The following is a 20,668-nucleotide window of genomic DNA, read 5'->3' on the forward strand; positions in this document are numbered from 1 at the left end:
ATATGTAATCAAATTGCTTAGCAAAAATAAAATATTTTATGTTTGTAGGAAAGGACGATAATCTGGACCTATCTCAATTCACAAGGCCCCATTAGGAACATTATGTGTTGTTTTGGTGTTGGCTCACTGTGAAGAAATAAGCAGTAGGAGGCATAATCATATGGTTTCTCCATGGCCCCCTAGGGAAAGTGAGAGAGCCAGATTTTAGCTTCAAAATTTGTTATAATGAAAACACACCATACGGTTAGGTACCCCCTACAGCCTGGCTAGAAGTCAACTGACACTGTTAGGACCCAAAACATCCAAGTTTATAATGTGGTAAACCATAGAACAGCCGCTACAGTGTGCTTCCTTCAAAGGGCAATATAGATCTAGAAAATCAAAGTTGGGGAGTATGATTCAGATCTCCAAATGCCCAAAGACTTCAAGCTGATTAAATTCTATAAAATCTCTAGATGGAATCTGCAATCCGGCATCCTTTAGGGTGAGCAGAATGTTGGTCAGAGTGATATTTTCATTTTATAAGAATATATTTGCATTTTTATGGCATAGATTTGCTCTGAGCTACAGTAACAATAGAAATAGTCAAAAACAGGTGACAATCTCAAAGGAAAATTAACTGTGAAACCTTTAGAATAAAATAAAGTATATGCATTTAAAAATAAATGTTCTTTGGCCAGAGTTTTAGATATATTTGTAAGGATTGGTGGTAAAAACACTGCCAATTTACGTCAGTAGTTCTTAATGAAAGTCTATTGGGAATGAATATAAGCCACAATACATTGACTTTACTGCAGTTTTGTCAAACTGATAAATATTTCATAGGAAATATGTACAAACATTCTGATTTCATTGTATTATATTACACCAACGCTAATGCCAGTAAATGAATTGATAAGTTATCTTTAGGTTATACCCAAAGATAATTTCTTAGTTTTTCTGTAACTTTTTACCCAAGGACAAAGATAAATATTTATCTTTGTGGTCCAGACTTATTTTAGTTTGTGGTATTTACTGATTAGGATGAGAGGAAGGGAATTAGTATCAAAGGTTTATATAGAACTACTTTTTTAAAAAGTATCATTTTAAAACAGAGTCCTAAGAAAACATTCAAATTAACTAACAAAAAATCTGCACCAATATTTTAAGGTGATGCATAATGAATAAACTCTATACAATTTTCTTGCCACAGTCAAAAGTGAAGTTTCATAAATACTCTATAGAAAGAACTATATTTTCTTTCTATGATTTCCTTTTGAATATTATCTTTTCAAGTAGCTTTGACAAATAGGAAAAGACACTTTGAACATTTAGGTATTAAAAAAAGTCCTATGTAACAGTATGATTGATATATTTCAGCTAGGCACAGTGGCACACACCCGTAATCCCAGCTACATGGGAGGCTGAGGTCAGAGAATCACTTGAGCCAAGGAGTGCAAGATCAGCCTGGGCAACACAGACACCACCATGACAAAAAAAAGAAAAAAAAAAAAAGATATTTTACATATTTCTTTTGGGAGACAATTAATTTTGAGAGAAAATGACAAAGGCTATGGGGTAAATAATTTTATCATTACTTTCTTTATGAATATAAATAAATTATTTAGCATGATGCCAGAATTAAAATCAAAGCTTTTATCATTGGTTAAAAGTGAGGTTGAAATATGAAAAAACATCCAAATGAAAGTTTATCTTATAACTCTCAGGCCATCTCCCTTCTGAATCATTAAATAAGAAGAAAAGGTTCAATGATTTAAAGCTATCAGCTCCAGAAAAGTAAGGTTTTAATTGGTAAAGTAGAACTAGTTAAGTAGTGCTGAGCATTTCTGTGGAAGCAATTACTCCAACTTTGAGAAGCTGGTGATTTCCTTAATTTTCAAGAAACTTCCATTAGAAAGAGATATCTGGTTGTATAAGGATAGCCCCCATGTTTGACTAACAAAATGAAATAATAACAATAATAAAGTATCAGAATTAAAACCTTTCTTTGATGAGACTAAATAACAAGGAATCACTTTTACTTAAGTCATTTTTTAAAAGACACTGTAAAATGGGTGGGAAATAATAAAAAACATCATAAGACTAATAAAATATGCCAATTTAATCTTGAACTATACTGTTAGAATTAACAGAAAATAACTTAAACATACTAGAAAATCTCGAGTGTAAACCAAGCTCTCACACTGTAGCAATATATACATCAACCTTATGCTATATGAAAAACTGATTCATTGTCATGGATGGAAATAACTGTTGTAATTCTTATAATGCTTGCAAAGTAGTGTAATAAGTGAACGCAAAGATTAAGACTTGAGAGATGCGATAGTTCATGCCATTATCACAAGTGAGCAAACAATATTTCCCTTAACATTATTTCAAAGGGTTGTTGTACTGATAGATGGGAATAAAAATCATTAAAAGCTATAAGGCCACATATAAAAATAAATTAGAAGTTGTTATCTGAGCATGTGGGGTCAATTAAGGCAGAGAAAATAATTATTTTTTTTCAAATCAGGGATACTCTATGTACAGCATGCAATTTAAAAAAGTTGTAGTTGAATCTAGGCTGAAGGTCACTGCTGACTAGACTCTTCTGTTTTTCTTACAGATACCAAGACACTTTCTACAAATTCTAGAGTTCCAAAACAGTGTGAACAATAATCATCGGTTTAAGTTGTGGTTGGTTTCTCATACTAATAACAGACATAATTAGCTCTGGAGAATGTCAAGTAAGTTTAACTTTATTCAACTTTAGTCAAAGTTGAACATATTTATTTACCATAGGGATTCTCAAAGCCTTCAATATGCTGATGTACTTTGGAAATCTTAGATTCCTTAAGTGAGGAATAATTCCCAAACTTGTTTGATCCAGGAATTTCCTACTGTTTTCCTAGAAGTACTCAAGATTAACATATCTTGTAAGATGCAGTGTCCCATAGGGTCACTTTGGAAAACTGTCTTAATTGCTTGAGGGAAAAGTACTTTTGAGTTCTGTATTATTAAATGCTTTCCTTTTTATATTTACCTACTAAGAAGCTTAGTGGAAATCTATCAAAATTCTATATATCAATTTATATCACTGAGGGATGTCCATTCATATAATTAACTATTTAAACCCAATAAGTAGTTCAGTAGAGCTATATAGAGTCAATACAATAAAGGATATAGCAGATTTACATGAACTATACAAATAATGATAATGTCAGAAAAGCACATATGAACACTATTCAAAATAAAAAAACTTCATAGGTGACATAACTGGCTTTAGCTCCACTATCTTATACCTAAATCCTGGTTCTCTTCAATATCTGTGATATCAAAACTAAAATTACTTGATCTCTGAAGTATGCACTATAAAGAGCAATCAGTGACTTCTTGATTCAGTTGAGACTATATTTATAGGCATACTTCATTTTATTGCACTTTGCAGATACTATGTTTTTTAAACTGAAGGTTTATGGCAACTCTGCAACAAGCAGTCTATGGGCATCAATTTTCCAATAGCATACCCTTACTTCATGTCTGTGTGTCACATTTTGGTAATTTTTACAATATTTCAAACTTTGTCGTTATTATTATAACTGTTATGGTGATCTGTGATCAGTGATCTTTGATGTTACCATTGTAATTGTTTTGGAGTGCCACAAACTATGCTCATACAAGATGGTGAATTTAATCAATACATGTTGTATGTGTTCTGATTGTTCCGCTGACCAGCTTTTCCATCCCTCTCCCTATTCTTAGGCCTTCCTATTCCCTGAGACACAACAATGTTGAAATTAAGCCAATGGATAACATTACAAAGCCTCTAAGTGGTCAAGTGAAAGGAAGAGTCTCATGTCCTTCACTTTAAATCAAAAGCTAGAAATGATTAAGTTTAGTGAGGAAGGTATGTCGAAATTCAAGACAGAATAAAAGCTAGGCCTCTGGCATCAAACAGTTAGCCAAGTTGTGAACGCAAAGGAAAAGTTCTTCAAGGAAATTAAAAGTGCTACTCTACTGAACAGATGAATGATCAGAAAGTAAAATAGCCTTATTGCTAATATGGAGAAAGTTTAGAGGTCTAGATAGAAGATAAAACCAGCCATAACATTCTCTTAAGCCAAAGCCTACCTCTCTTCAATTTTATGAAATGATGGGAGAGGCAAGAAAACTGCAGAAGAAAAGTTTGAAGCAAGCAGAGTTTGGTTGATATGGTTTAAAAAAAGAAGCCATGTCCCCAACAAAAAAATACAAGGTAAAGTAGCACGTGCTGACATAGAAGCTCCAGCAAGTTATTCAGAAGAATTAGCTAAGATCATCGATGAAGGTGGCTGTACTAAACAACAGATTTCCAAAGTAGATGAAACAACCTTCAATTGGAAGAGGATGCCATCTAGGACATTCATAGCTACAGAGGAGAATTCAATGCTTTGTTTCAAAGCATGATGACTCTGTTGTTAGGGGCTAATGCAGCTAGTGACTTTAAGTTGAAGCCAACGCTCATTTTTTTTTTTCAATTTTTAATTTTCAATTTTTTAAATTTCAGAAAATTACAGGGGTACAAATGTTTTGGTTATGTGAATTGCTTCTGTACAGTTTGAGTTCAAGTTGTAAATGTGTCCATCACCCAGATAGTGTACACTGTACCCGGTAGGTGTGAATTTGCCTATCCCCTCCTTCCCCCTCCCCCCTGCCAGTGCTCATTGACCATTACAAAAATTGTACATCCTTTAGGAATTATGCTAAATCTACTCTGCCTGTGCTCTCTAAATGGAATAACAAAGCCTGTATGATGGCAGCACATCTGTTTATAGCATGGTTTACTGAATATTTTAAGCCCATCGTGGAGACCTAATCCTTAGGAAAAAAGATTCCTTTCAAAATGTTACTGCTCATTAACAATATACCTGGTCACCCATGAGCCCTGAGAAGATGCACATGGAGACTAATGTTGTTTTCATGCCTGCCAATACAGCAACCAATTTACAGCTTATGGATGATGGAGCAATTTTGATAACTAAAAGAGTGCAATTGGTGTTCATAATATAAAAAAATGATAAAGGTTTGAGGTGATTAATACCCCAATTACCCAGATTTGATTAATACACATTGTATGGCTGTATCAAAACATCATATGTAATCTATAAATATATATTAGTAGTATATAGGCATAATAATTAAACACAAAAAAATTTTAAAACAGGAGCAATTTCGACCTTCAAGTCTTCTTATCTACAAAATATATTTCATAAAGATACAATTGCCACAGATGGTGACCACTCTGATAGATCTGGGCAAAGTAAATTGAAAACCTTCTGGAAAAGATTCACCATTTTAGATGCCACTAAGAACATTTTTGATTTGTGGGAGGTTAAAATATCATTAAGAGGAGTTTGGAGGCAGTTGATTCCAGTTTTCATGGGTGACTTTGAGGGGCTCAAGACTTCAGAGAAGAAAGTAATTATAGATGTGGTAGAAATAGCAAGAGGACTAGAATTGGAAGTAAAGCCTTAAGATGTAATTAAGGACTTGCTTTTCATGGATGAGCAAAGAAAGTGGTTTCTTGAGATGGAATCTACTCCTGGGGAAGATGCTGTGAACACTGTTAAATGACAACAAAGGATTTAGACTATGTCATAAACTTAGTTGATATAGCACTGGCAGGGTTTGAGAGGATGGCCTCCGATTTTAAGAGAAGTTCTACTATGGTAAAATGCTATCAAACAGTGTCACATGCTACAGAGAAAACTATTTTGTGAAAGGAAGAGTCAATCGATGAAAAAAATTTCAGTGTTGTCTTACATTAAGAACTTGCCACAGCAACCTCAGCCCTCAGCAGCCACCACCCGGATCAGTTAGCAGCCATCAATATTGAGGCAAGACCCTCTACCAGCAAAAAGGTTAAGACTCACTGAAGGCTCAGATTATCATTATCATTTTTTAGCAATAGAAAGTATTTTTTTTTATTAAGGTATGTACCTTGTCTTTTTAGACATAATGCTATTACATGCCTAATAGACTATAGTACAATGTAAACATTTACATGCACTGAGAAATTTAAAATTCATGTTACTTGCTTTATTGTGATACTTACTTTATTGCAGTGGTCTGGAACCAAATCTGCAATATCTCCGAGTTATAGCTGTATATATTTATATGTATGTACACAAGAGACATATAACAAATGATGATAATTAACATAAAATATTTCACTAAATTTTAAAACAATGAATTCCTCAAAATGAGATCTTAATGTCATTTTTACCTTTCAATTTCTTTTTCTTGTGGGTTTGAAATCATTAACTTTACTTTGTCATTTTCATCAGCAAAGGCTTTCTGTTCTTCATAGGCTTTTAGTTTTTCTTTTAACAATAAAATCTAGTGAAGACAAAACACTAGTCAAAATACAAAGGAAGTTATCTGTCTCCATTTTCCATGACCACAGCAAAATCTTAGCTGTGAAAAATAACTGAATTAACCAGATTTCAATTGTAATAGAAAAATATGCTAAATTTTTGGACAATTAAGATTACAAAATCCTATAAATGAGGAATTGAGGATATTAGCATAAAAATATAAACAGTAGACATACCTCTGCCTTCTGCTCATTACATATCTTTACATACTGAGTTATATGATTGTCGAGGTTAAGAACATTGCTCTTCAACTGTTGAAAGATAAAAATTATGATTGTGTATGACATAATAATCGCATGAATACATACATGAACAAAATGGCATGATATCCTTATTAATTCAGTTCAATGAATTAAGAATTTATGACAATTATGATTATGTGGCAATCATGATAATTATGCTCATGCTTAAAATCTGTGACAGAGGATTTGATGAACACAATAATGTTGATGAAATTATAAACAAATTATCTGAGAATAGGTACTTGTATTTATTCACAATATAATAAGAAACAAAAATCATCTACTTTCTCCTCTAACTTTCAAGAAATTCAGAAATAATGTTATGTTCCACCCATTCATGAGTTCAACTACTTTTTACTAAGTTCTTACTATTTTTTATCCTTTTAATAATAGTATGGGCCACCTGGCATATGTGGAATAGTGGAGAAAATATTAAACATATAAGTTCAAATACCTGATATGAAGGTCCTGCCCTTTCTCACTTACCTTAGAATATAACTCTCTGAGACTTGGGTTACTAGGCTGTAAAACAGAGCTAAAAATGTCTTCCTCAATGGGTTTGTGTAAGGATTACATGAAAAATATGTGTGAAAAACCCATGGGGTGTGAACTTTTGCAGTTAATTATATAAACAGTATATGAACAGTTCCCTTGAGATGACAATAACCCACTCATCTTCAGACACTTAATGGGAGTAGCAGAGGGGAAAGGGAGAAGAACAAGAGACATCACAACATTTTAACTTTAAATCTCTTCCAACCCTAAGATATTAAGATTTTAAATATACAACATGCTTTGACTTATGTTTTTTTAAAGTATCCCAAACCTTTGGCAAAAATAGTGACCTAAATAATCACTGTTGTTATATTTCTGGAGATATATAGATATTGATAGAGATTGATACATCGACATCAAGAATATGGAAATAAATTATTTAGAAAAGCCTATTTACTTTATAAACTGAGGTAGATATTATACCTATTTACACATGAAGTAACTGAGACTCGGAGAGATTAACTAACATGTTAGTTTTCAGGCAGAAAGTGTTGGTGCTCAGCTAAAGCAGAGCATCTGTTTAACTGTTCAAGTTAATGTTCAATTAACTAGGTTAGCAAAGACATTCCTAACCCTCAGCTGCCTAACTCATTAGTAGAAATACAATCTTAATTTCATTAGAATTATAAAAATCACATGTGCCTAATATCTTCACAAGAAAGGAAGAGTAAACACACTTACAGAAGATTTAATGTCCTTTGCACGGTTAGCATATTTAAGAGTGTTATATGTGTCATCGTAGAATACAGAGGAAGGACTAACAGCAGCTATCATGATAGTTTGACAGTTTCCTCCAAGAGAATCCTTTAACAAGCGGGTAAGCTTACTATTTCTGTAAGGAATATGCTGATTCTTTCTCTGAAAGAACAAAAAAAGAATTCTTATGTCATTTTCCACATTTAAATGCAATTCTACTACCACTTCACTATAAGAACTTAAGCACTACCCAACTTTGCCCAGATTTATGATATAATTGGTGATTGAAATGATGATAATGAATCTTACAGGATTATTCAGTGAATATATAAAACAAATATCCTATTTAAAAATTATATCTCTGAGTATGAACTTTAGTTCATAATATAATAATGTATCAATATTGGTTCATTAGTTGTGATACATGTACCATATTAATGTGAAAAATTAACAATAGGGAAAACTGGGTATGGAGTACATTTAATAAAATTTTTCTGGATTACCTTAGCAACTTTTCTACAAATCTAAAACTATTTGAAAATATCTATTTAAAAATATTTCTATTCATTTGAAAAAAGAAATCAAAATACAAAATTAAACAAATATATGCCTTATACAAATATACTAGAGGAATAATAAGAATTCTGCATGGCATAGAGTGACTTCTCTCCTTAGCCATCTCACATGGATATAAATTGTAATTACAATGTTATAGATACTTCATCCAAAATCATGAGTTCTAAGAGAACTTAATTTTTCAAGATTTTCTTTTATTTAAAGATATATTTCTGATTTTAAAGTAACAAATTTTCTAAAAAGTATAACATCTGTATAAAAACAGATTCACTACAATGTTAAGCTGAAAGCAACCTTATGTTATCCAACACAATCTTTCATGTTACAGAAGAAGAAACTGAAGCTAAGCAAAAAGTGGAATGACTTGCCTCAGATCACATAGCTGGTAATTCGCAGAGCTAGAACTAGGTCCTAGGTTCCCCCAACTCCCAGTAGCAGTCTTTACACCACAGCAGTCTTTCCCAAACCGTATGGAATGTGCACTGCTGGTACTACTTGAAATGATTTTACTTGCGTAAGACATGCATTAAACACCGACGCATGAATGACTCAATAGAAGTCATTACTCAAAAATTAAATATTAGTACATATGACAAAAATCCTATGACGGAATTAAGTTTACAAAAGCAGTCTCTATACCATGCTATCTGCTTACATGTTTGAGATTTTAACTTAAAGACTGTAAAAGACATCTTCCTTTTGTAATCTTCAAGTGATTTCAGTTAATATCTTTTTTAAAAGATTTCCCCAATCATTTTAATATACTTTATTGTAAATCAAAAGGTAGCATTTTGACTAGTTTAACAGTAATTTTCCTAAAGCTTTTGAGCCTGGTTTAACTTAAATTATTATATTATCATTTTTTAAAAAGAAAGTCATTTTTACAAATACATAATTTGTCAAATACACTATGTGTTAGGTAGGCACTTCTGGCATATGGTACAAGTAAAATATTTTTAAATGCTCCCAAAGCATCTAGGAAAAATTATCCTATTAGATGATTTGATTACATTTTATATCTTAAACCCCTCTTTGAAGAAATCAACACTTTTTAATACTTAACCCAATTTTATAGTATATAAACTACTAACCTGAACAGAATCCAGTTTCTCTAAAACATGTTTTTTTGTCTTCATGCCAATTCAATTATCATGCTTGCTGTGTAGTGATCATTAAATGGTCACTTTAAAAACCAAGTTCAAAATAAGTGATGAGAATGTACCATAAAGTATTCAACCAATTCTGATTATAAAATTGGAAATTAAAAAAAACCCAAAACACAGTTTTATTTAATAGACTAGGCTCTCTGAGGTCTTTGATCTGAATATAAACATTATAAATATACTCTTGAAATTTGATTTGTACTAGACTTTTATAACAAAATTATATAGTACCTAGGAATTTTGTATTTCAGTATTTCAAAATATTTAACAAATAAATATGTAGTACCTACCTTTGTATCTGCTAAGGCATTGATGACATTCCCAAGAGCTAAAAGTGATCTATTAATATTTGTGCCTTCTACAAACCGGGTACCCTTAGCACTGGTACTACTGGCACGTTCAGACCCTGCCAGGTCAATAAGTGACATCTTGGCAATACGGACATTTTGATTAATGCTTGCTGTTTTGTCCTGTTGTCGCAAATAAATCTTTTTGAAATTGCAGAATAAGGGGGAAAAAAAAAGATAAGATTTAGCATAATTAAAAGGGAATCATACATCCTATTTTTAAGAGCATAAAATCAAAATTATTTTCATTTTAAAAGCCAACTGAACAAGGTATAATCTGACTGATTTTTAAGAGTACTGGAAGTAATCACCAAAGAGGAGAAAAATATAAAAATAAAAAGACTTCCCATATGTGTACCGGAGAAAAAATAACTCTTGACCTAATAGAAGGTGAAAATAACTGCCGTTTGTATTCTGGTACTCCTTGACCTAGGGCATGGAATTATCAGAGGTGATGATGGGGGGCATATGTCCTATAGAAACAATATTCCTAAGAGAAAACCAAAGGTAGTGGTCAGAATGCTTTTCATGTCTCCAGAAATTGTCCCCAAAGGAAGGCTGGATTTGAATCTTGACCCCCACTGAAGAGTAAATGTATTCTAATTCCCAAAACTGTTGTATGTCCTTATAATTAAGAAAATATTATATATATAAAAAAGGTAGTACTGAGATACATCACTTAACGACAAGACTACCTTCTGAAAAATGTGTCATTAGGCGATTTTGTCATTGTGTGAACATCATAAATCTAGCACGGGAGAAAACAATGTAGTCAAGGGATTCAGCAAACAGAATGTATTAGGCTGCTGCCAATGTTATATGGCATACCATTTTACTGTAAACTTTTTCTTTATAAGTAGAAGAGTACACTCTAAAGTAATGATAAAAGGTATAGTACATACATATACCTATAATATAGTTGTATATTATCAACTATTATGTACTATACATAATTGTATGTGCTATACTTTTATATGATTGGCAGTACAGGTTTGTTTACACTAGCATCTCCATGTCAGTAATGCATTGCACCATAGTTGTGACATTACTACTACGATGCCACTAGGCATTGGGAATTTTTCAGCTCCATTATAGTCCTATGGGACCACAGATGTATATGACTGAAATGTTGTTATATGGCACATGACTATACAGTGAAGTATATTTGTCATTTTCAACTGCCCAGTAAAGCATAATTTATTCAAATAATTTTTTTTTTTTTTTTTTTTGAGACAGAGTCTCACTTTGTTGCCCGGGCTAGAGTGAGTGCCGTGGCATCTTCCTAGCTCACAGCAACCTCAAACTCCTGGGCTCAAGCAATCCTCCTGCCTCAGCCTCCCGAGTAGCTGGGACTACAGGCATGCACCACCATGCCTGGCTAATTTTTTTCTATATATATTTTAGTTGTCCATATAATTTCTTTCCATTTTTTTTTAGTAGAGACGGGGTCTCACTTCTGCTCAGGCTGGTCTCGAACTCCTGAGCTCAAATGATCCACCGGCCTCGGCCTCCCAGAGTGCTAGGATTACAGGCGTGAGCTACCGCGCCTGGCTAATTTATTCAAATAATTTAAGCTACTTTATAGCAGTTTATTTGAAATAAATTACATGGCAAACTTAAAAGAGATGAGGAAGGTAAGCTATTACTCAATTATAAACCTTTTTATTCAATTTTCTTACAAAGCAGAGTCTAAGACATTTCAGGGAAATCTCAGTGTAACAGATAAACATTATGCTCAATACAATTGATAAGTGAAGAGTCAGTAGTAGGAATAGAAAAGATTAATGAAAGTTTTTGTAACTGGAGATTATCTGAATGGCTTGATTGCCTCTGATACGAATTCTTTCAACTATAACAATTTCTTTCTTGTACAATGAATTTCACACAGCATATATCAAATTAAGTTTATATTATCATTTGGACATTAACGAGACTACAACTATAAGAAATAATAGCTAATAACCTATGCTTTCGCTCTTTCTGGAACTGTATTCCTAAAAGTACTGCATCAGTTGTAACATACTTCCTTAAAGAATACAACTACTTATATGGTCCCTATGGAGAAATACTTTAAAAAATGAACTGTATTTTCCCAAATTATTAGTTCTATAAATCTAGACCTATGGAGAGAAATCTTACTCAGAATATAAGATTAACTATTGGCAAAATTAAATATTTTCCCCAAAAAAAACCAAAAGAAAAAAACTTCTGTCATTACCACTTTACCATCTTTTATGTTCACAAAGGGAGCAATTTATATTTTTGATCTACAACATCTCTATTTTAAATATTCTTGGTGATAGAATCTTCTCAAAACTGTAAAGTAAAGGAAGTACTGAGAGGTGGAGAAGTCTGTAGATGAAGAAATTTTTCTTCTTATGTATGAAAATTATTAGCCATGAATTTGGCTTCATTTATTTTAAATTTAATTTTAAGAGTAATAATGTAGTGGCCAGCTACCTGAAAAACAGCATGAGAACGAGAAGATGTAGCATTCATATCAGTGGGATGTTGTGTTCTATTTTTGTTTCCATTGTCCAATAACTGTAAAATTTCTTCTGAGGATTTGGGCTAGAGAAGTTTAAACAGAAGAAAAATATACAAATTAGCAAACTATCTTTAAATTTTTCAATAAAATTTCAACAAATAAGAAGACATTTAAAGGTAAAAGAAAATATACAAAAGTGTTTTGTATAAATTCAATCCTGTTAAATATTGATTGTGTAAACCATCTGCTTGATACTCTGGTGTTAGAGGAGGAATAAAAGATAAAATCTACCCTTTAAGGAGATAATATATACATGTATTAAGCAGAATAACATATGACATTAAATATTCAAGAAGATTTTCGAAAGAAGACCTCACTCAATTATTTCTAAAGAAAACAAAATAAGACTGAAGATATACTCTGATCATTTAAATTCTGCACTTTATTAGGTTTTTTTAACCCCCTCAAACAGGATGAAAAGTAATTGGGTGGTTAAAATGGTTAAATAATCACACTTGGTATTCTAACGAAAAAGACGTCTAACATACCTGGTGTAAAGTCAGTCCCTGAACGACCACCCCTTTTTGGGTATCTTCCCGGACAGCAAGTGGCCCTGAGTTTACTAAGAGGTCACGAATCTGTTCATTATATACCTTAAAATAAAAAATACTGCTTTAGTATCGATGTAAAAACTATAGTGATTACATCACACACATTGCTGATTTAAAGTTACTAGAATTTTATCTTAAAGACAAGCAGCAGCTCATTTTCATTCATCTCACCCTTACTATCTCATGTTGCCATTAATTTTCTACCATTCCAAAATATAGAAGAGTTTGATTACCTAGGTTTGAAATTGAAACTTAAAGTTGGAGTCATTTTATCCTTACCCTGTAATTCCTGACTTGATGACTATGGGGAAACAGAGATAAATAAGATGGCTGAATTGCCTTTTCTTATTTCCTGGAAATATCTGGAACACATGGTCTTGGGAAATTCTGGTGTAGTGAAATGCAGGGTTGTATGGAGATGACATGGTTCTTACTGGAGAAGATATTTATTATTTCATTATGTCCAAGTAGTCCAAACTTTTTAAATTTTAGAGATTAAACGTTAAGGAAAACCCATATTCAAGGATAAGATGGCATATGTTTCATTTATCCTTTAATTACATTAAGTTTGACATATAATTGTTAATAATAAATTTCAAAAGCAGACTCATCCTCATTTGAATGATGAGGGAATTAAGGCCTTAAGAGGTTAAATGATTTGTCCGTACTCATAAAAGTAATAGTAGAATAGGAATTGGAGCCTAGGCAGCTTCACTCTGCTGCATTATATTGAGAACACATTTGCAATTTTATATCTCTGGTAAGTTTTTAAAAAGTAATTTCTATAAGTAATACATATTTCTATATAGTAGTATTTTCCTGATTTTATGAATTTATTAAAGGTACAAAGTTTACTACTTGCCAACCGAATGACAATTAAAACTATTACTGATAAGATTTAGGAAAAAACATACAAGATTAAGTCTTTAAAAAATTATTTTGTGTTATTTCCTTCCATATTCTAATAGCCCATAATGATAATTCATTATTGGTACAATTCTCTACAATAAATAAACATTTTATTAAAATGTAATAAACTCAAAGTAGTAAAATGATAATATGAAGAGTTTTTTTTAGATTTTATCTTATCTTCTTTTCTTTTCTTTTCTTTCTTTTTTTTTTTCCTTGAGGCAGGGTCTTGCTCTGTTGCTGGGGCTAGAGTGCAGTGGTGTCATCATAGCTCATTGCAACCTCCAACTCCTGGGCTCAAGGGATCCTCCTGCCTCAGCCTCCCAGTAGATCTTATTTTCTGATGAGTAGCAGTCACTTTTCTGTTGCTTTTCCTTATCTACTTCAATTATACCAAACAAGTAGAATGATTGCCCTCAAGCTGGTCTATGCATGAGACTCACCTAGGAACTTTAAAAATCACATGTCTCAGTCATACTGCACACCTATTAAATTAAAATATCCAAGGGGTGAGGACCAGGCAAACCCAGTTTTAAAAAGTTCCATAGGCAATTCTGGTGCATAACCCGAGTGGAAAGCCATATTAGACACTGCCTTATCATTAATGTGAAAGAAGATTAAAAGAAAAAAAAATCAATAAAAATTATGAAAATAACCAAGCTTCAAAATTCTCCCTAACTATAAAAGGATTTAAGGAAAAAATAGTGAATGCTGCCACCTTCTTTTCCTGAGTTCAGAACAATTCTTTTCACTATTTAACTACAGAAAATGAGTTTTACTTCTCTTTTATTTCTAAGTCCTGTTGAAGAAATTTTTAGCAACATATATGATTTTAATCAATCTTTGGAAGAAACTTTCTCAGTAGGGACCAAACTATAAGATGTTAATAAGAGAGAAATTTTCTGACACCAGAAACGAACAGGCAATGAAATCAGGGTTTTAGGTTTCTGCACTGTTTTCTGAAACATTACCTGAATGCAAAGTTAGAGTGCCTGCCACTTACTTACCATTTGTTGAATGCCAGCTATCATTAAGAGGATAGGAGGCCTGAAAGAATTACGGGGTAAGTCAAAAGGACTCAAGAGGCAGCATGAAGGTGCCAAATCTTGCACAATTTAAACACACAAAAAATGATTACAGAAAGGGATTATAATCTATTCAATAAAGTAGAAATGTATGAGTCTATGCTGATATAATAAAGGAAAGGGAAAGCTCTTCCTTATAGCAGAAAGTCAGTGAATAAATGTAAGTGAAATGACAGAATTGAAAAATCACCATCATCTACCATCATAACTGATTCAGGCATGAATCATTAGCAGATGCTAATACTAATTAGATGAGAGTTTGAGGAGTAAATATTGTCTTCCCTCAAGGTACTTACTAATTATAACAGGTAAAACAGTATCTCTAAAATGGAGATGACTTGCAGACACCAGTATAATAAAACTGATCGATGTTTAACATCGCCAGTAATGGGGCAAACAAACAGCATAAGCTTCTTGACATGATGTCAAAAGGATTCAACATCACTTCTGTGTTGTCCCTGACAAGGCATAACCTGAATCTAATCATGACAAATCCAAACTGAGAATTTTTTGACAATGTCATGAAATACAAAAAAACACACAAAAAATTGCAGATTAAGAAGACTTAAGAGATACGACAACTGAATGCAATTCATGATCTTGGATTTTCTTTTTCAATAAAGGGCATCAATGGAATAATTAGCAAAATTTCATTAAGGTCCGTAGATTAGAAAGTAATAGTGTATCATTGCTAATTTCCTGATTTTGATAACTATTCAGTGGTTATTTAAGAAAATTTCCTATTTTTACAAGTCTGCAACTTAGCTCTGAAAAAAGAACTACACACGTACAGAGAAAGAAAGAGAATGTAGTAAAATGTTAAGATCTGAGTGAAGGCTATCTGGAAGTTTTTTGTACTATTCTTGTAACTTCTCTGTAAGTCTGAAATTATGCCAAAATAAAAAAACTTAACAAAAAAATCATAAAATGCATAACAAATACTCAAGACCAGAAATTTTAATGATTTTATAAATTTGTGAGAAAATTCCTGTATAATAAAATAATTTGAACAACCCATCTAACTTAAATATTTTTCAAAACTACTGATTAATCTAAAGAATGATATTGCCAACTTACCTCCAGATAAGAAACTGCTGTACTACATACTTTCTCTTCTTTAATCTCATCCATGCATTTGTAAAGGTCTAACATTGTTAGGTACATCACTCCAGGTTCAGTGGCTGATCCTAGCATTGTGTGGGTCTTCCCAGCTCCAGTGGCACCATAGGCAAGTACTGAGTTTTTTGGAAAAGGGATCAAAGTTCTTTGTTATGACATATTACTCTACTATACCCACTCTCTGATGGATAGTTCCATCTAGATATTCTAAACAGTAACTTTAAACCCAACAGATAAAAAATTAATTTATAGCCTTATCCTCAAAATCTGGGAATTTTAGCACAAATCTACTCTTATTCCTATATTCTCTGTTCTGATTAATGGCACCATTGCCCTCCACCCCAACTCTAACACTTCCTACCTTTCTTCCACAGCAATCTTACAAATTTTAATTGATCAGTTATTAGGCTCCCTTCCTCTGAGTCTCAATCTTCGTTAATCTATCCCTTGGTTTGTACAGACTAATTTTTATGAATAATTATGAATATGTGAAATCTTAACTGTTCCACAATTTTACATAAGAAAGTTAAAATTCCCCACCTTGGAATATTATAAAGCACTCTAAGAGACAGGGCCTACTTAATTCTCCACTTAATTTTTTCCTTGCTATGATTTAGGTATACCTAGATCTACATTATTCACTATTCTCAGCATTCACTGTTTCTTTTCTACTCTACTGCCTTTGTCCTGGAGAGTACCTCTACTTAATAATCCAGCAGGAAAACTTCTACCTGTTTCTAAACACTCAGCACAAATGTCACTTCTCTGTGCCTTCCCTGATGGTCCTAGGCAGAAACATCCAATCCTTCATTTCAGCCCTGCGTATACACTGCACATCCACTTCCCTCTATCCTAGCATGTATCATACTGTATTACCAACTGTGAGCTCCACCAAAGCAGAGGCCATGTATCCTTAGCGCCCAGCAAATCATCTGGCATGAAGCAGGTACTCAACATAAATTTGTTGAATGAATGAATCCCAGCTAGATACTATTTATAAAATTCCTTTTAAAATTTTTGTTTTAGGTAAATTACTTTGTTTCCAATATTCTATCCAGTACAATACAAAAGTCATGTGTTTATTCAAATGTATAACCCACTTTCTGAATTACATATGGTAAACACCCAATATAATATTCATTTAAGGCAATAAGCCCTAATACTTAGACTGGCTGATAATATTTTTATAAATTAAATCTCTCTGCTAAGCTAGATGTTAACAAACTATAAAAATACTTTTCAGTACAATGAATTTAACTGATGTATGTTTTTCTTTCTTCTATTTCATGTAAGCTGACATATCATGAAGCCATAAGACAGCTGGGAAAGAATAGTAAAACCACAAAGGAACCAAAGATTCAAAAGTAGTTTGGTATATAGTCTTTTCTTTTTGTAGTCAAGAACAATTTTAAAAATCTCTAGAGACAATATGAAGTTTCACGAATGAGGAAAAGACTATCTGCTTAAAAATGGGAATCACTACAGTCCCAATCAATAAACCACATTCCATTTTAACTTGACCAAGAGGTCATGTATTCTGTGATAAAACTGAATGAGTCAGTGAAAGACAATGAAACACGTTATAGTTGTCAAGTATCTTTGGGAAAATATCATAGATACTGATAATTACAAAAATATTAATAATGGTGCTTAGTGCTTTGTAAGCATTGAATGAACTGGCCAATTTGGGTATCTCTTTTTCTACGAAATCAATGTGGCCTTTTTGAAAGGCAAATTACTATAAACTCTCCAAAGCAGGAGAGATGCTTCTTGGACTGAAGATGGGCTAAACAGCACAAGATACTCAATTAACATGGCGTGTTAAAATTTTTATTTCAACGTACCATAAAGAAAAATGGTACTGCAAAGCAATTGCCAAATGTTCAGAAATGTCTATTCCCCAGAGATATATAACTGTATAGGTAAACAGAAAATTTATGAATATAAATTATGAGACATCTAGTATCAATTGAAATAAGCATGTGGTATAATAAAATGGGAAATGGAAAGGACTGACTGTCTATAGAGGTAAGGCCCCAGAAGAGAAACGTTCACAAATGATATATATGATGACAAAATTTCTTTTTTTTTTTAAAAAAATTTAAATTTCTTGTTATTTTTTGTAGAGATGGAGTCTCGCTATGCTGCTCAGGGTGGTCTTGAACTCCTGGCCTGAAAGGATCCTCCTGCCTCAGCCTCCCAAAGTGCTAGGATTACAAGCATAAGCTACCATGCCTGGCAATGATGCCTAAATTTCAAAGAAATCTACATTCACAGTTAAAATCTATCAAAATTCTTTTTTTTTTTTTTTTTTTAAACAGAGTCTTGCTCTGTCACCTGGGCTAGAGTGCCGTGGTGTCAGCCTAGCTCACAGCAACCTTAAATTCCTGGGCTCAAGCAATCCTTCTGCCTCAGCCTCCCGAGTAGCTGGGACTATGGGCATGCACCACCATGCCTGGCTATTTTTTTTCTATTTTTAGTAGAGATGGGTGTCTCGCTCTTGCTCAGGCTGGTCTCGAACTCCTGACCTCAGGTGATCCTCCCGCCTCAGCCTCCCAGAGTGCTAGAATTACATACAGGCGTGAGCCACTGCACCCGGCCAAAATTCTTCAGAATTTTTAGCATACAATCACCTTAAATTTGTTTATATTTATAAGGAAGGGCCAAGTAGATGCCCCTCCTAATGTAAAATGGAAATCAGATGGAGAAATTAAATCCCAAATTGAAACAATTACCTGTGCAATTATATCCATTCAAAAAACTACGAAGAATTGGCTTAGTAGTGTGTTCAAAAACTTCCAACTGAGTTGAAGTTTCATCAAAAACAGCATCAAATACAAATTTCAGATCTTTATTTTGTCTCTTCATAATATTTCGATTTGCAATTTTCTTGCCATGGAAAAAACTGTCTTCTTCTTGTTTGGGATCAAAAACCAGGATATGTTTATCCACAACATTAACTACTTTATGGAATCCAGCAGCCTTTTCTTTTGTGTTTTCAGGACGTACACGGACAACTACTCTCATGTGGTGACACAGTTCTTCCTCAGTGACAGACATTGTTGATTATATGATTCCTGTTTATATATATGCTTGAATATTTCTCTGAAATTAAAAAGGAAAATAAAGTTTTAATATTAGCTTTACTTGTGTGCATATAACTGGCATGTAGTATTCATTCAAAAAAGGTGTTAATTCTGTTCTAATCATGTGGTAAATGTTATTGGGGAAACATATATGTATATGTACATATATATGTGCACACACATCCATATATATACATATACATAGATATATATGCACTTAAATACCCTAAAACAAAAAATTAAATGGCACACACATGCACAAAAACATGATAAAAGTTTTATAATACCTGCAACAATAGTGAGACCCCGGGTTTCAGCTTAAACACAAATACTATAGCTAAACCATATGTAATCATAGCTATGCTACCCAAAAACTGAGCTTTGATTTTTTACAAGAACTCCAGCACTATTTTAGCTTGGGTCATGGGAATGGACAGGAAAGGATCTCTCAGAATCATATCAAGGTAATGATGGGAGAGCCTTGACTTGTGAAGTATTTTTAGTAAAGTGATCCTGGCTGCAAGCCTCTGGCAATGGAAAGTGATATATCCAGGCTGGTCTACCTGTATCTCAGAGACTCATAGGGTTAAAAATAGTTCCATGGATGCATCAACAAGCTAGCTCAGGTCTGAAGGTGACAGAGATGGCATGTACTCCTTAGTGTATTCAAAGATCCTACTCTCTGAATATAGATAGATCCTAATTGCTGCTTTCTAATAATATTCAGTGTTTAAGGAATCCATGATAGGTTTAGAAATTATGGTCTGACTTTATGATAGCCTCATATGAAAACAGGAAAAGTTAACAAAATAACAAAGATCAATAATTTGGAAGTGTCAACTAACCAGAAAATAATCTAGAATCTAGAAGACAAAAAAATAAAACCAAAAACAACCCCCCAAAATACCTCAAAAAACAAAACAAACATTAGAGTAAGGACTTCAAGGAGGTGATGGAATTAGTATGATCCAGCAATCCCATTTCTGGGTATATACCTAAAGAAATTAAAATAAGTATGCTGAAGAGATGTCTGCACTCTCAAGTTCACTACAGCATTGTTCTCACTAGCCAAAATAGGGAAACAATCTGAGGGCCCATTAGCAGATGAATAGATTATATACATGCAATGGAATACTATTAAGTATGAAATTCTGTCATTTGTGAGAACATGGATGAATCTAGAGGATTTTATGCTAAATGAAATAAGCCAGGCACAGAAAGACAAATATCACATGACCTCATTTATATGTGGAACCTAAAATTTGAACTCATAAAAGAAGGGAGCAGAATGGCAGTTACCAGAGTTTGGGGTGGGTACGGTAGGTGAAAAAAGGGAAATGTTGGTCAAAGGGTACAAAGTTTCAATTAGACAGGAGGAAGAGTTCTGGTGATC

General features: G+C 33.0%; 1 protein-coding gene across 1 annotated transcript in view; it reads right to left on the reverse strand.

Annotated features, from left to right (window-relative positions):
* The window catches only part of KIF18A (kinesin family member 18A), a 66,311-nt gene extending 47,062 nt beyond the window's left edge, over positions 1-19,249 (reverse strand). Inside the window, exons 1-8 of the mRNA XM_069469749.1 lie at positions 18,925-19,249; positions 16,148-16,305; positions 13,014-13,118; positions 12,438-12,548; positions 9,921-10,118; positions 7,877-8,053; positions 6,575-6,649; positions 6,248-6,360 (exon numbers count right to left, since the gene is read on the reverse strand). Of these exons, the coding sequence (XP_069325850.1) occupies positions 6,248-6,360; positions 6,575-6,649; positions 7,877-8,053; positions 9,921-10,118; positions 12,438-12,548; positions 13,014-13,118; positions 16,148-16,305; positions 18,925-19,249 (1,262 nt within the window). The remainder of the gene's footprint in view (positions 1-6,247; positions 6,361-6,574; positions 6,650-7,876; positions 8,054-9,920; positions 10,119-12,437; positions 12,549-13,013; positions 13,119-16,147; positions 16,306-18,924) is intronic.
* Between the last annotated feature and the right edge of the window lie 1,419 nt (positions 19,250-20,668).

Source organism: Eulemur rufifrons, chromosome 6 (assembly GCF_041146395.1).
Source record: "Eulemur rufifrons isolate Redbay chromosome 6, OSU_ERuf_1, whole genome shotgun sequence".
Classification (NCBI taxonomy): domain Eukaryota; kingdom Metazoa; phylum Chordata; class Mammalia; order Primates; family Lemuridae; genus Eulemur; species Eulemur rufifrons.